We start from the raw sequence: 15,081 nt of genomic DNA, 5'->3' as shown, positions 1-15,081 counted from the left end.
TTCAAAAAACCCAAAATATTATCAATGCAAAAAAACTTTCCAGTTCGTTGAATTCTCGTTATTTAAAATTTTATGTGATAACATAAATTTAGAAATATTTTCTACAATTAATATTATCATAACGACCTGTTTTTTGTCAACAACGATAACCTTAGATTTAATTCTTTGAAATATTTTGTCTTCAATTTGAAAAAAAAAAGTTTATTCGTTTATCAGGTTAAAAAAGTTCAAAATGGGGCATTTCAATTCGAAATACAATACAATTTTTTAATGAGATGATGGCAAAATAACTCCCGTGTGTGTTTTCTTGAATTCTTCCTCTGTCTTGTCGGAAAATTGGTTGATGCCTAATGAGTAAGAGACTTCTCCAGTTTTGTACAATTTGTTGTGTTCCTGAACCTTCTTCTTGTTTTCGACGTAGATTGCCTTGCGTTTTTCATCTTCTTCGCCTTCATAGGTCTTTTCGAAAAATTTCTTGTAAGCAACCCATTCGTCATCGATTGGAGTACCTTCAGCAATTGTTTCTTCAAAATGTTTGTTTTCTGTTTCACGCTTGTTACGTTCTTTCAATTCATCAGGAATTATAATTCCGGTGTGAGTTTTTTGGAATTCTTCTGCTGTGTGATCAGCGAATGGTCCAATTTTTTTGGGGTATGAAACTTCGCCGGCTTTATACAATTTTTGATGTTCTGCGATTTCCTTCTTGGTTTCAATGTAAATAGCTTTGCGTTTTGCATCTTCGTCACTGTCATAGTTCTTGTTGAAGTGTTTTTTGTAAGCAGTCCATTCATCATCGATTGAAGTGCCTTCAGCGATTGTTTCTTCAAATGGTTTGTCTCCTCGCTTACGACGAGTTTGCTCAGAGTCAGGTACTTTTAATCCAAGAGAGTGTTTTTTGAATTCGTCTTTTGTTTTATCAGCAAATTGGTTGATTCCCTTCGAATATGAAACTTCTCCGGCTTTGAACAATTTGTTGTGTTCTTCAATGTCTTTCTTAGTTTGGATGTAAATAGCCTTACGTTTAGCATCTTCTTCTTCGTCATAGTTTTTTTCGAAGAACTTCTTGTAAGCAATCCATTCGTCATCGATGCTTGTGCCTTCAGGAACTTCAAAAGCATTACGCTTGTGTCGGTTCTTTAATTCATCGGGCAGAATTACTCCTGTATGAGTTTTATCGAATTCTTCTTTTGTGTGATCAGCAAATGGCCCGATTTTTTTTGGATAGGAAAATTCACCTGCTGCGTACTTTTTGTTGTGTTCAGCATATTCCTTCTTGGTTTGAACGTAAATAGCCTTACGTTTTGCATCTTCTTCGCCTTCGTAAGTTTTTTTGAAGAACTTCTTAAAAGCAACCCATTCATCATCGATTGAAGTTCCTTCAGCAATTGTTTCTTCGAAGGATTTGTCTCCTGATTCGCGCTTGCGACGAGTTTTTTCCGATTCTGGGATAATAAGACCACAGCATACATTCTTGAACTCTTCGTCTGTCAAATCAGCGAAATGGTTGATTCCTTGAGAAAACGATACCTCACCGGCTTCGTATTTCTTGTTGTGTTCGTCAATAGAGGCTTTCTTTTGGAAATAGAGACCCTTGCGTTTTTCATTTTCTTCGGGTGTTTCATAAGTCTTCTTGAAGTAAGTCTAAAAAAATAAAATAAAAAAAATAATCAAAAGAATAATTTATGATAAAAAAAATAAAATTTTACCTTATAATACTCCCATTCTTCATCCTGTGTTGCGCCAACAGGAACAGAGTATTCAGATGGAGCTGAATTGACAGTGACAAAAATTGTCATCAACACTGCGCACAACAACAAAGCCTTGTTCGCCATGTTTCTATTATATTCTCTTTTAGAAATAACTCTGCCAGCAAGATGATAAGTTCTTGCTCAGAACGATTTCAACTACCGACTGGAATAAAAATCCACAAATTCGTTTGCTTTTTATACGCCAACAGCTAATCATTCCATTGAATATTTTAATGTGAGTTACTAACTCGGCGTTGGTTAATGCCTTCGTAACGATAATTTGGAATTATCAAAGATCAGCAGTCCTCCTGTATTCAGGTTGATTCCTTATCTGTTTAGCTAAAATTTAGACGCAAAACAAAGAAAAAAAAAACATTTGCATCTAATTAAAAATTTATAGCATTTTTTTTGCAGCTTGATATAATTTATTAGAATTGTTTCTTAATTTTTCTAATTAAGTCGGCGACTCTTCTTTGAATTTTATTTTTTACTCCGTTAACAGCTCCTAAACTCAAATAGAAACAACTCATTAGTCTTTGTTGACAAACACATCAAATACACAGAAAAAGTGATGTACAAACGTAATTATTATACTATTCAGTTTTAAGGTAAATGTAAATATTTGTGCATAAAATTTTAAAACATTATTGAACAATTTAAACAGTGAATGGTCATCTTTGATAAGATATGTCTCATATCTCATTTATGACAAACTTCATTTGTTCATATTATGTAGAAAGACTTCAAAATAGATCTGAAATCAATCCAAACACAAAATAAGAAATACAAAAACATCGCCAATTTTTTTCATTTTTATGTTAATTTTCGAGTTGTTTTTTTTTTGTCTGATAATGGTTATTCAATTTTTTTTTCTTTGAAGACGGTCAAAGGAATAATCTCGAATAAACCGTAAAATAAAGAATTCAAAGAAAGAAAACAAGTGTCATGAAATTTCGCAACAAATCTATCTCTCTTGAATTCATGAAAAACATTTGATTAGATAAGCTTTTTTTATAGTTTCCTGTATCTACTAATTTCCTGCTTTTCTACTTTTAGGTCAATACAACACACGATCGAGAGCCAACAGACATTATTCCAACGTTAGCTGATTATTTCGATATTAATTTGCCGCCAGATGATCTTCAAAGATTGCATGAAATGACACGTGAGACAAAAGTTAACTTTGCAACAAAGCCTTCGATCGGCAGTGATATGCAATTATTAGATTATTATAACTCAAATACAGTGACTGGCACACCAAAACCAGATCAATATAGTTTAGACGATATATTTATTAGTGTTAAAACAACAAAAAATTATCATAACAATCGGTTAGTTATGATAATTAAGACGTGGTTTCAATTAGCAAAGGATCAGGTCAGTATGAAATATGTTTATTTCTGCGTAAATGAAGGAGCACGTATGTGTCAATTCTTGCGAATAGCGATCAACTACAAATAGAGAAGATATCATTCCAAATTATTGCCATCATTCATAATAATAATAAATAATGAAGAATCGTCTTTAAAAGTTCATTAACACAGCTGGAAGTGTCATATAACATCAGTGATATCTGCGCTCATAAAATTGATCGTTGTCCATCGAGTATAGTTGTTTTTATGTTTTCATTTTATTTATTCTTGTTTTTAACCGTACATTAAGTGCTTTAACGTTTGCTAAACAAACACAGTTAATGTTTTTCTTCTACTTTGATGGACTTTGATATGAGATGAGATATGGAATGATTATTTTTTTAGCATTTATTGCAAAATAAATGGTGTGAAGTCATGAAGAGGTCGATTTAAGATCTACATGAAGATTGTAATGAACAAGTTTTCTATTTTTTTTCTTCTTCTTAATGAAAAGGATCATTTTGATTGCCTCAAATAACATCTAAATATCTACAGGATTTAACGATGTCATCAAGCTTTGACTATAAAATAGACCATAAGTAATAAATTGGACAACTTCGAGCTATACAGCTGTCTCTATCTCAAAAGAATTATTTTGTTTATTTTTTTACATTCCATACAAATATACCCAAGTGTTTGTTTTCTTTTTATTTCTCTCTTCTCATCCGTCGTCGTAAGTCATGGCGGTTATAGAAAAAAAGCTGAATACGAAGAAAAAGGAGATAAAGGCAATGATATTGTTGCACTAAATAAAAATATTTTAAATTATTATTATTATTTTAAAGGTGAAAACATCTCAAACATTTTCCAAGAATACAAAAAGTTCTCTATTAAGTTTTTTTTCTACTTAACTTTAAACAAACAGACCTAAATAAACAAATAACAAACATATAAATAATTGAAATATCATAAATAGTCAAAGAGCAATTTCTGAAGTCAGAATGCAATAACAAAGCTCGATAATTGTGTGACAATTGAGTTGATTGTTCTCCGCATCGACCACTATTTATTTAATTATGGAAGGCAGACAACTCGTTCAAAAGATTTTTAAACAACCATCAATTAAAAAGTATATGCCCCATTGTCGAGTTACTTCCACGCATCATCAAAAAATATAATCGTAATAAATAATCATTGAACGTACATTGCCTTCAATCTATTTCTACTTTATTTAACATCCATAAAGATGCCTACGATTGATAGCTTTGCTTATGCCGAGAGAAGACGTCGATTGACGATCAGTTTGGACCATAATTGATCTCGAGAAATACATTTATCCATTTGGGAATCAATCTTCGCTTTCAGACAGTTGTGAATGAGAGACAATAGGCGAAGATATGGAATGAAATGTTACAAACTATGGAAATCGCATACATTGAAATATTAACATTATTTTATGGAAATTGTAATATAGGGTTTTTTTCAAGATGGATTGAATATGTCAAGTTATTTTACATACATGCATGTAGTCAATGCAATCAATATTAATGTAACGAGCAACGACAACAACGTTAATTTATTTTATTTTCTCAATATTTTGTTCGGTTTTTTCATGTTTCATGAACCGATCGTAAATTTTCTCGCATTATTATCTTGATTCGTCGTTCGTTCCCTCGTCTTGTCATTAAATCAATTTGAATTTCATTTTCATTACTACAAACTATGTTTGATTTCTCGTAAATCTGTTTAAATTTTTTATTATTTCTTATTCAAATAAAAGTGTCTCAACCGAAGAAGAGAAAGGAGCGTATCTAATACGACTTTTCAACCGCTCCGTTTGGTCAAGTCAAAGTGAATTGAAACTCGATACTTTTCGTCGTCGTCTTTATTTATTTTATTTTAAATTTATAAAGTCTTGCTATCGACCTCATCATCACATCGCATCATTATTTACCTCTCCCTGAATCGTAAACAAACAAAAATAACAGAAAAAAATTTTTCTACAAGAATATGTGATGCGATGTCGGTGCCGTTTACTCTGACACGTAGTAGTTAAGTAAATGTGGTAAATGAACAATAAAACAGCAAGAAAAATTACCTCTACATTGCAAAAAATGACCATTTTTATTGTCAACATCATTTTCGTATCAGAAATCTTGACGATATATTCTTACAAAGTTTGTTTTAAAAAAATAATAAATAAAAATAAAACAAAAATAAAATGCCAAACAAGCGAAACAATAAAGTTCAAACAGCTTATTTACATTATTTTATAGCAAACAACAAATGTGTTGACTTTTGCGAAATAATTTATTGATTAAACACTTTTCACTTGCGTCATTAAACTTTTTTTTAAAAAAATTCTTAACCCGACATTCTTCAAAAATTTGATTACGTATCTATTTAATTAGAGATCTTAATCTACAACTCATCATGTTGTTTGGTTGTAAACATAATTATAGAGTAACAACTCATCGTTCCTGTTCATTGTTAGAGGAGAATTTTGTCAAGTCATATTTTAGATGATTTGTTCGTTTTTCTCGAGATTTGTATCGCAAGTTAACTTTCCTGCTGACTTGAACTTCTTCAACATCGACGCGATTCAACATAGAAAGACAACAATACAACAAAAAAGCATTATTAAAATTTATTTATTGTTACAAGCATGCAAACATTTGAGTCATTCTGGAAACGAAATGGAGCGACAGATAAAGAGACCGCACACAAGCATCAAATGACAGTAGTTTCAAATTTCAAGCTACCAACTGTAAATATTTAGCAAGAACTGCGTTATTTATCAGACTTTTTGACGATGGATGATGATGAAAACACTAAAAATATAAATAAACAAATAATGAAAGCTACATACAGCAAGGTGATAATTATGTTCGTAAGACTCGCAAAATTACGAAAGAAGGAACAAAAAAGGCTGAAAGATTAATAAAACAACAAGAACTACCATTTAATAATAGAACAAAGTGTAAAAAGGGATTGTCGATGCTTCCATTGCTACCATCAAAGAGATCCTCATTGTCTCGTTTATGTTGAAACACTTGTTCAATATTAATCAATCATAATGCCGGCGGGTTATTTTTGACATTTCTCTATTACAGTTAGCGAAATTGACACGCCTAACTACTTGTGACGCTCCAATTTATGACTTGTATCAAACAAACTTTGCACAGATGAACTCATTAACTCTTGAAATTAGACATGAACATGAAAAAAATTCTCATTCACATGTTCCCAAAATATTTTTCACACAACCATCGTGTGACATTTTTTTTTCAGTACGAATAACATTCCCATCAACATGCGTAAGACTTGTCGTTCGAATGACGTCGATAAATAATGTTTTAGAAATGGGGGAGATCGAATGCTGTTGTTGTTCTTCATGAGAGATGAGCAATTAAAAATGTGTAGAACAGCAATTAAGTCATAAATATTTGTAGTGCAGTAAATTACTTTCCCAAAAAAGAGTTGATATGTTATTGATAGATGGAAGTCATTGATCTTGTGTGCGGTATCTGAAATAGAAGAGGGGAACTTTTTTTTCTCTGAAATATTATCAGGGTTAATGATTGAAGTGTTGTTTCGATCATTTTTTTGTGATATTGAACAAGTTGAAAAAATTTGATGTTAAATGCAGACACGGAAAGAAGAAGAAGAGACATCGCCTGAAGTAATTTATTCTTCAAGAACGCAAAAAAAAAACGAAATATAAATTTTAAAATATAATATTTAACAGTAGTGTGGCTGGCAGATGCAAAGCTTGAATAAAAATAATTGCAACTCTCTGTGTTTCATTCACGAGAGAAGTGATGGTTTCATTATTATTTCTGTGTACAAAATTATATTCAAAAATTTGCTGAAACAACTACACGAAACGAAACAGAGATGCGATGCGAGAAGGTGCACTGAAAGTAATTTTCCTTGTGTTTGGATTTACGTTGCTCTGCGATAACAGTAGTAAGTGCTCATCAAGTCTCAGGTATGTTGTTGTTGTTGTGTACAACTCACGTTAACAAGTTTTTGATTCATTTCATTTTTCTTCTTATTTTTTTTATATTCTTTGTACCTACCTGCACATGCATGAATTTTGATTACTGCATGGCGAAGCGCAGAAACAACAGTAATAATAATGATTTACAATGTTCAGAACTGGTATTTTGCTGTTTATGTCATGTGTCTCTCCTGAGATGGAGCCAAATTGCTCTGAGGCACAACGCAATTACATTAAGGTAGTTTAAAAATTCGGATCAGAAGCAACGCAAAAAGAAACATGGATGTTTCAAGACATTTTCAGGTGACATTCAGAAACCTTCGAAGACGTCTACACGTTCTAATGTAATTGTCATGCTAAGTCGAGCGTGAACCATCTTCCATTTGTTTCGTACGAAGCGATGAAAACAACATTGCAATAAACGCATTCAAGTTCAAGTCCACACGCTCAATTAGTATGCAACATGATCTGTCTCTGCATCGTATGAGAAAGAGTACGCAGACAAATGAAGAACAAGCAAACAATGTTAAATTTTGGTACAAGAAACGATTCTGCTTGAAAATTTATGTGCATAAATTGCGAATGTTGTCTCGACAATTTTTCATTGTGTGCAGTGAGAATACAACTTGATTCTCGAAGCACCTTTTGATCAATTTTGTAGCCCGTCACACTGAGTAACTTGAATTTATTCGGAAATAATCGGAAAACTTTTGCATGTCATGATGTGTTAATTTTCTTCAATTTTCAAGAACTTGAGCAAGTCAGCTACTTTGATTAACACTTCTTTCAAACTGATCCAATGAGTCACATCGAGCCAAAAAAACTCACACTGCGAATAAAGCTTGAAAAGAGAAATTTTTATAAATCCATCAATAAGACACACACAACGAAGTCTGTTTGTTTCTTTCGTTAAAATAATGATCAAACATTTTTGTAGGTATTTTTATGCAAAACTCCAAATCATCAACTTCAGATAATAGTTTGCCTCTCGTAAAGAATAACGATTTGAAAAGCAAAGAGTTACAGAGGCAAATTTCATCATTCATTGCGGCATCTCTTCATTCAAGACAATCATTATAATAGTTAATAATATAAATAATAATAACAAATGACTTTCAAAAACATAATATGGTCAAGTCATATCTTTTGTATATAAAAAAAAGTAAGATTTGAGCGTATTTTTTTGTAAAATAATTCATCAAGAGATATTTTTTACGATTTGAATTTCATAAAATGCAACTGCAATGCAAATCGAACCACGAAATCAAAACTTTTATAATGATATTGAGTTACAAAACTTCAGCTAAAAGTTTTCTATTTCAGATTGGAGATCTATTGGCATCAACCGCATATAGCAACTCGATACATTTACAGAGGTGATGATGACAAGCGAAAAACTGAAAATAATTTTACAAAACAATGTTTCAATTGATCTTTAAACAAGTCGAGCAATAATTACTTTATTAAAATACTTTGCCTGTCTGTGCACTCCTTCACAACAACACATTCATTGTACATGCGGCAAAGAAACGAAACAAAAAAAAAAATAGATCGTGAGAAAGTATAAATTTACAATTTCTTAAAACAATTAACTGAAACTCTATTTTATTATATTACTGTGTGTATGTGTATTTTTGTTTATTATTACTTTTATATAAACATGTTTTTCTGATTCAAACAAACTATTTAAGAAAAAAAAAGTCGAGAATCGAGGAAGAGATAAAAAGATAATTTGATGTGTTGGTGTATTTATTTGCACTAAACGACTATTTCTGTATACATAAAAACTTGTTGAAGTTTTTCCTATTGAGTTAAGTTAATGACATAATGACGAATAGAAATGTCGCTCAACTCTATCAACAAATGCTTTAACCTTTAAAACGCAAAAGAGAACAAAAAGTTCAGCTGGCGAGATAATGATCGCTCCCTTTAAATGTAATTCGAGACAAAGTTGACATTTTTTATGTCATCTAATTAGAATTCCTGACTGATGATCGAGCGTAAAAGAAGATGAACCTTGAAACGCCTTTGAACGAACATGTGTTAAACATTCTTTTTGCAAAAAATTAGATTAAATGTCAACATGTGTGAAGATAATCCATTTAAATTTTTTATCAACGTAACTATCGCTGAAATAAAAAAAAATATTTTGCAAAGTTATACCGTTTAATTTCCGAAAATCTAAGAATAATCAAAAATTCATGTTACATACATGATATAATTATACAAGTGTACCGACAAGACGTGAGTTCAATATTTATTATTTGTTTAAAAAGAGTAAATTAATGTTGTCAACATACAACTTATTATTTCCAAAAAAGATGTTTGTCTGAAAAAAAAAAGTTAAAAAAAATTATTCAGCAAAAAAATTTTGTCAGTAATGCTCGCTGAACTCTCGAAAATGTGTTGTGTTATAAAATTTATTACTCATTCAGTTATTTTTTTCACATGACACGCACACCTTTAATGCAAGAAAAAGAACATGCATGTTTTATATTTCGACAATATCTCTCTCAAAAACAACGAAAGAAAAATATGGAATGAAAATGTTGTGAACAATAATGATGACAACATACCTGTGAGGCATTAATTTAAACAACAAACAGAAAAAAGCGATGTTTTATGTCCAACATTTGTAGATTTTGTGTGACCTTATACATTTCTAATGAAAAATGGCAAACAAGTGTTCTAATTTTGTTTCTTTTATTTTACTTTCAGACGTGGTTCTTCACGGATACTGAAGACAAATATTACCAAAAATTAACAAGTAAGTACAATTTACGAGTCGTCGTATCTTCCTTTCTGAAGGATCCAACAAGCAACTAAAAATAAACAAAAATAAATCAATCCCACTCACTTTTTCAAACAAACTTCGGAATATATCGAATTGAAAAAGACACATAAATAACGAGTAAAATTATTTTTACCTTGTTAACGAATTGATAAAATACCTCTTAATGATGTTGAATTCTTGTCTTTTTGGTGCATAAACGGAAAGTTGTTTTTGTTGAATGGAATACACACACGCGTAAATGTTCGACGAATAGCAAGAAACGAAACGACAAAGCTCGAATCGAAGCTCATTGATAACATTTGGGTCTTCCAAGAAAAACTAAAAAGACAAAAGTCAGATAACTCACAACAACAAAATATCATCAAAAAAGAATTTCGGGAATGACAAGACTTGGCACTGTCTTTGTTCTCGTTGTATGAGAAACGATCTAATTAAGAAATATTTTTGGTAGCTAACTTACGACGGTGCTTTACGATGCAATATTAGCATTGAGTAGATTGTTAGCAAATTTTGCTTTAATTGACGTTTGATGTCCTTTGTTCGTTTTGATCCATGTCTCGTTTTTCCGCAAATGCATCAGTTCTGCGTAAAATGGCACAAGAGTTTATTATATTATTCCTATAACATAAAGTTAATTAAATGTTGCTGATTCTCAAATATACATCAGAGAATATCAAAAATAAAAAAAGGAATGAAACCCAAAAGGAGAATGGCAAATAATTTACATAATTAAATATCATTTTCTTGTGTTTCTGTTAAACTTCTCCAAAATAAAAATATATCCGTTTCGGTAAGTTTTTATAAATAATAACACAAGAAAAAGAAGCGGAACGTAAAATTTCAAAATTTTGGTAAACTTCGAACAAGAAACGGCACAAAAAAGAGTATTTTTTAATTAAAACCAATGATGGCGATGCGATGACAAATACGGAACATAAATACATTTTTTTTAAACAGAGGCGAAAAAACATGAAAATTGAATTAAGAAACTGCAATAAAATTAATTAACGAAACATTTCTTTCTGTAAATAATATAAATTTTTTATCGTATATTAAATGATATTCGTTGCTTCTGAAATTTCGCTGTTCTATCGTCATCGATCGTTAAATTCAAACGCATCAGAACTCTCTGTCATATTAATAATATAATATTAATGAGATACTAAAACAAGAAGCTCTGTTGTCGACCGCAAATGGTGACAACTTTTTGAAACCCATCATAAATCTCAAATTCTCTTTTGAATACACAAATGATTTTATTTTCTTTTGGTAGCTATTCTTCTACATATTAACAGCTCGTTAGTTTAAAAAAATCTATCTGCTATGTAAATATATTAAAATGTGATAAAAATTTCAATGCCCACGTATTTCTTTAATCAATTTCATATTTCGAAAAAAAAACTCTTGAAACAAAAAAAAATAAGTTTCATCATCTGAACTATTTCCTTTTTATCTTAATAATTTCGCAGTTGTCTTTGTTACCTGACTTCTTATTTATTTAAAAGAAAAATCCAATAAAAGAATCTCGTATTGCAACACATTTTTAATTTAAAAATCTAAATGAATCCAAAAGGAATCGAAATGGAATTTTGATTGGATATTGAATTTAATTGGATAAAACCAAAGCATTCCAACTTGTTATTGTTATCGTTTTTCGATAAAGGTCAAATTTTCTTTTTCAAGGTATCAAATTTTCTTTTCAGATAACCACATGATCAATACAAATTGCTCTCAAGGTCATTTTAGGAAAGCACTCTGTTGCAAAATGGGAAAAGAATTCGACTTTTTCATGTCAAGCGGAAAAAAGTAAGTACAAAAAATTATATTTTTTTGATAATTTTAAGGATTTCGGCAAAGAAAAAGTTAATCGAGTGACCAAAATGAAATGATACATAAAATTTCAACGAAATATTGAACGGTATTAACACACAAAAACCATCGTTAATATCGTACCTCATTTACCATATGGCTATCATCACGCAAAAATTAGCACAGTATGAGACCTTTTACTGTATTTTTTTTATTTATGAACATTATTGAACATCGTATTTCATATGCGCTTTTTTTGTAAACCACTAAATGTTTTTTAAAAGCATTTTCCTTTAGACATTTATAAGAAGTATCAAATTACTCGCAAGGCAAAAAAAATGTTTTGTCTTTTGAACTTACTTTATTGAAATATGCAAACGACTCACAAATTTAACAAAACACAGGAAGAACGGGCAATGATTTATACATTTTCATAAAGTATTAAATTCGCTGACATCTACGATATTTGAGGAATCACGCGCGTCTTTCATCGTTTTTTATATCAACAGCAACAACAACAAGTCGTTCAATTTAGTTGAATAGTGCGTCAATTGTTTAAATTGACCGGACATTTCAATTAATTCGAGTAAGAGAGAACAAGAGACTATAACACATTGGCACGAGACGTTCGCCCGAGATAGAGCTAATTTAACTGAGAGCGTTGCGAAACAGGTTCAAAGAGATTTGAACTTCTAAGACGATGATTGATGATTCTTTTTCAATTTCCATCCGTAATTAGAGTCGTCAGTAGCATTCAAGAGAAGGAAACCATCATAAATCAACGATTTATAAATTTCAGTTTTATTGTTAGTTCGGCAAACACCGATTCTTAATTGAATTAAAACATTGTTGTGTGCTTACAATACGTTCCTTCGAACAAAAAAAGAACTTTGACAAAAAAAAACTCGTGTTAAAATGGGCGTAAAGTTAAAAACTACCGATTATTATTATCTCATAATAATAAAATATAGATTTGTATCGTATTTATTAAAAATTCTTTTTTTTCTTCTTTCTTATTATTCAAACTCACGATCATCTGTCTGAAGTTGATCAAATTAAGTCAAGTTTAACGTTAATACCTTATTTTCCTTCCAATCGCTCAATTTTTGTCGAATAATGAAATTTAATGATGATTCTAAATTTTTTCTTGCGTCACTTTTTTGTAGGGTAAGAACACTCGAATGGTTCCAACAAAGTTTGAAATAATGAAGTGATATAAATAGCAGTATAACACTAATGATTGGACCTTTTTCGTTTCTCATTAGCTCATAACAATCAATTGAGTATCAAAAGAGAGGCGAGACATTTCCTGCGCATCCAATTTGATCATTGGAAAAGTATCATCTTACAAATGAAAGGATAACATAATATGGAAGTTTGCTAATTAAGTGAAACAAAACACATCAATAATTTGCTCATGTCTCGCGTTCCCGTTTTTGAGACCACCAAAATCTCAGCGATCCTAAAAGGCGAATAACTTGACAAAATAAAAGTTGAAAAACCAAAACGAAGCATGTGCTGGCGAGTGTGTATTGTTCCGCTTCAAAGACTTTTATGGTCAAGTTAGCTTTTGCTTTGGTCTGACAAGAATTTATATGTATGCCTTCATTGTTCTCCAATATACATTTCGCATATTTCGGTCCATTAATTTTCAACAACCACAAAAATGTGTATTCGACAATCACGCGTGCTTCAATTAAGCTCGAATCTCTCGCGAGAACACCTCTTTACAAAATTAATATCTTACAATTTTCCTCAGTCATCGCCTTGCCCGAACAATAGAAATCGACAAGAAAGCACAAATGTTATTCACTTATTCATATTTCTTTTCGTTTTGGTATAAAAGAGCTTCATTGTTGCCGCAAATTGTAACTAAAAACCACAATCTTGGTTTCGTTTAATATTAATGCATTACCATAGAGAATGAGTTACAAGTTTGTGAACGTTCGCTGTTGTAATGATGTTGAAATATAATAGAATCGTTGCACCACAAACTGAAATGCATCATGATCAAATTTGATCCGCTTTCTATTATTTCTCCTTTTTTCGTGTATTGCGAACATTTTACTGTTCACTCAAGTTAAATAAACAGTCTTACCTTAACTGTGAATGAATTTCAAAGTTCATTTACTTGTAAGAAACAGGCATTTTATTCTTCGTCGCTGCAAATGTTCCTACATTTTATTTTTACACTTGGACTTCATTAGAAACATTTCTGTTGCACAAACCAACAAGTTAGTGTTGGCGGAAAAAAGGGCACTTTTTGAAATATTTATAGTATATGTTTTTATATACTACTTTGTTTTTGATCGTTTACAAAAATTTAACTTTCAAAAAATTTTTTCAAAATTTTTAGTGTATCAGTTCAGAATCCAAATTAGCTTAATTTAGATATCCGAAACGAAAATTACAACTGTTGAGTGAATATTTTGATTTTGCATAATTTTCATGAATGTCTATTTAATTGTTCTTAAGCTTGAAAATTGAAAAAATTACGTAAAAAAATACGTAAAAAAATACGTAAAAAATACGTAAAAAAATACGTAAAAATTGTTATCTGTTGGTTTTGAATATAACACATGTAAAACGCAAAATCTAACTTTCAAAAAAAAATTTTTTTTTCTGTAATTTTAAAAATGATTTATCGAACTAAAAGTTAAGTAAAAATTTAGATCCTGGATATTAATTCAAGCCTTCATTTGCTTAATTTTGACAAATATATTACAATTAAAATTTGCTTTCTAATTCAAGTAACTTTTATTCATATGCTTCAAAAAGCACCCAATCGCAATCCTATTTTAACTAGAACAAGATCACTTCAGGTAAAATGCATAAACTAACTTAAAGTAACAAACATTTATAAAACAGGCGTATCATATCATATAATCATATTCATTGTGTGTAGAGAAAGAGTAAGTAAAGTTACCGTTTCAGGCGATATTCTGATTGTAAAAGTGTGCGCAAAAGTCCATGCATAATATTTTTGTACACCCGCCATGAATATAAAATACGAAGTTTTATTGTAGCAATCGTCGATTTTGCCTGTCCTCTCTTCCCGCTATCATTGCGTCGATTGATTCTCTTTGCATTGGAAGCTAAATTTAAGAGTAGAGAAACGTTAAAAGTCAAATTTATCTAGAGCGCACATAAAATACGAGATTTTAATGCACTTACAACATGTTTCATGAACAAATATTATAAAATAAAATCAAATTGTAATTATTGGTCTTACACAGCAAAATGAGCTGCAGGCTGCCCATTTGAATACAATATCCATTTGATTCTCGCGTGTATGTACTTGCGATATGAAAAAGTGCAGCTGCGGACAACGTCGATGAATTGTAAATGTATTGTAACTTTGGATGCATTGTTAAA

At 30.7% G+C, this 15,081-nt stretch overlaps 2 protein-coding genes across 2 annotated transcripts in view; one reads left to right on the top strand and one right to left on the bottom strand.

Moving 5' to 3' along the window:
• LOC134831239 (fringe glycosyltransferase) overlaps positions 1–15,081 on the top strand; it is a 30,800-nt gene that overhangs the window by 2,187 nt on the left and 13,532 nt on the right. Inside the window, exons 2-4 of the mRNA XM_063844915.1 lie at positions 2,805–3,125; positions 9,822–9,870; positions 11,601–11,703. Of these exons, the coding sequence (XP_063700985.1) occupies positions 2,805–3,125; positions 9,822–9,870; positions 11,601–11,703 (473 nt within the window). The remainder of the gene's footprint in view (positions 1–2,804; positions 3,126–9,821; positions 9,871–11,600; positions 11,704–15,081) is intronic.
• On the bottom strand, positions 203–1,899 carry LOC134831238 (cystein proteinase inhibitor protein salarin-like). Its single transcript, XM_063844914.1, has 2 exons — positions 1,707–1,899; positions 203–1,641 (listed from the first exon to the last, which is right to left on the bottom strand). The coding sequence occupies exons 1-2, from the start codon at positions 1,830–1,832 to the stop codon at positions 268–270; spliced, it is 1,500 nt and encodes a 499-aa protein (XP_063700984.1). The 5' UTR covers positions 1,833–1,899; the 3' UTR covers positions 203–267.

The sequence above is a fragment of the Culicoides brevitarsis genome, chromosome 2, assembly GCF_036172545.1.
Source record: "Culicoides brevitarsis isolate CSIRO-B50_1 chromosome 2, AGI_CSIRO_Cbre_v1, whole genome shotgun sequence".
NCBI classification, from domain to species: domain Eukaryota; kingdom Metazoa; phylum Arthropoda; class Insecta; order Diptera; family Ceratopogonidae; genus Culicoides; species Culicoides brevitarsis.
This window is presented reverse-complemented; position numbering and strand designations above follow the sequence as displayed.

Coding starts and splice junctions, on each gene's coding strand:
- LOC134831238 (XM_063844914.1), bottom strand. CDS start 1,832: ATGGCGAACAAGGCTTTGTTGTTGTGCGCAGTGTTGATGACAATTTTT. Junction 1,642..1,706: donor AAGAATGGGAGTATTATAAG/GTAAAATTTTAT, acceptor TTATTTTTTTAG/ACTTACTTCAAGAAGACTTA.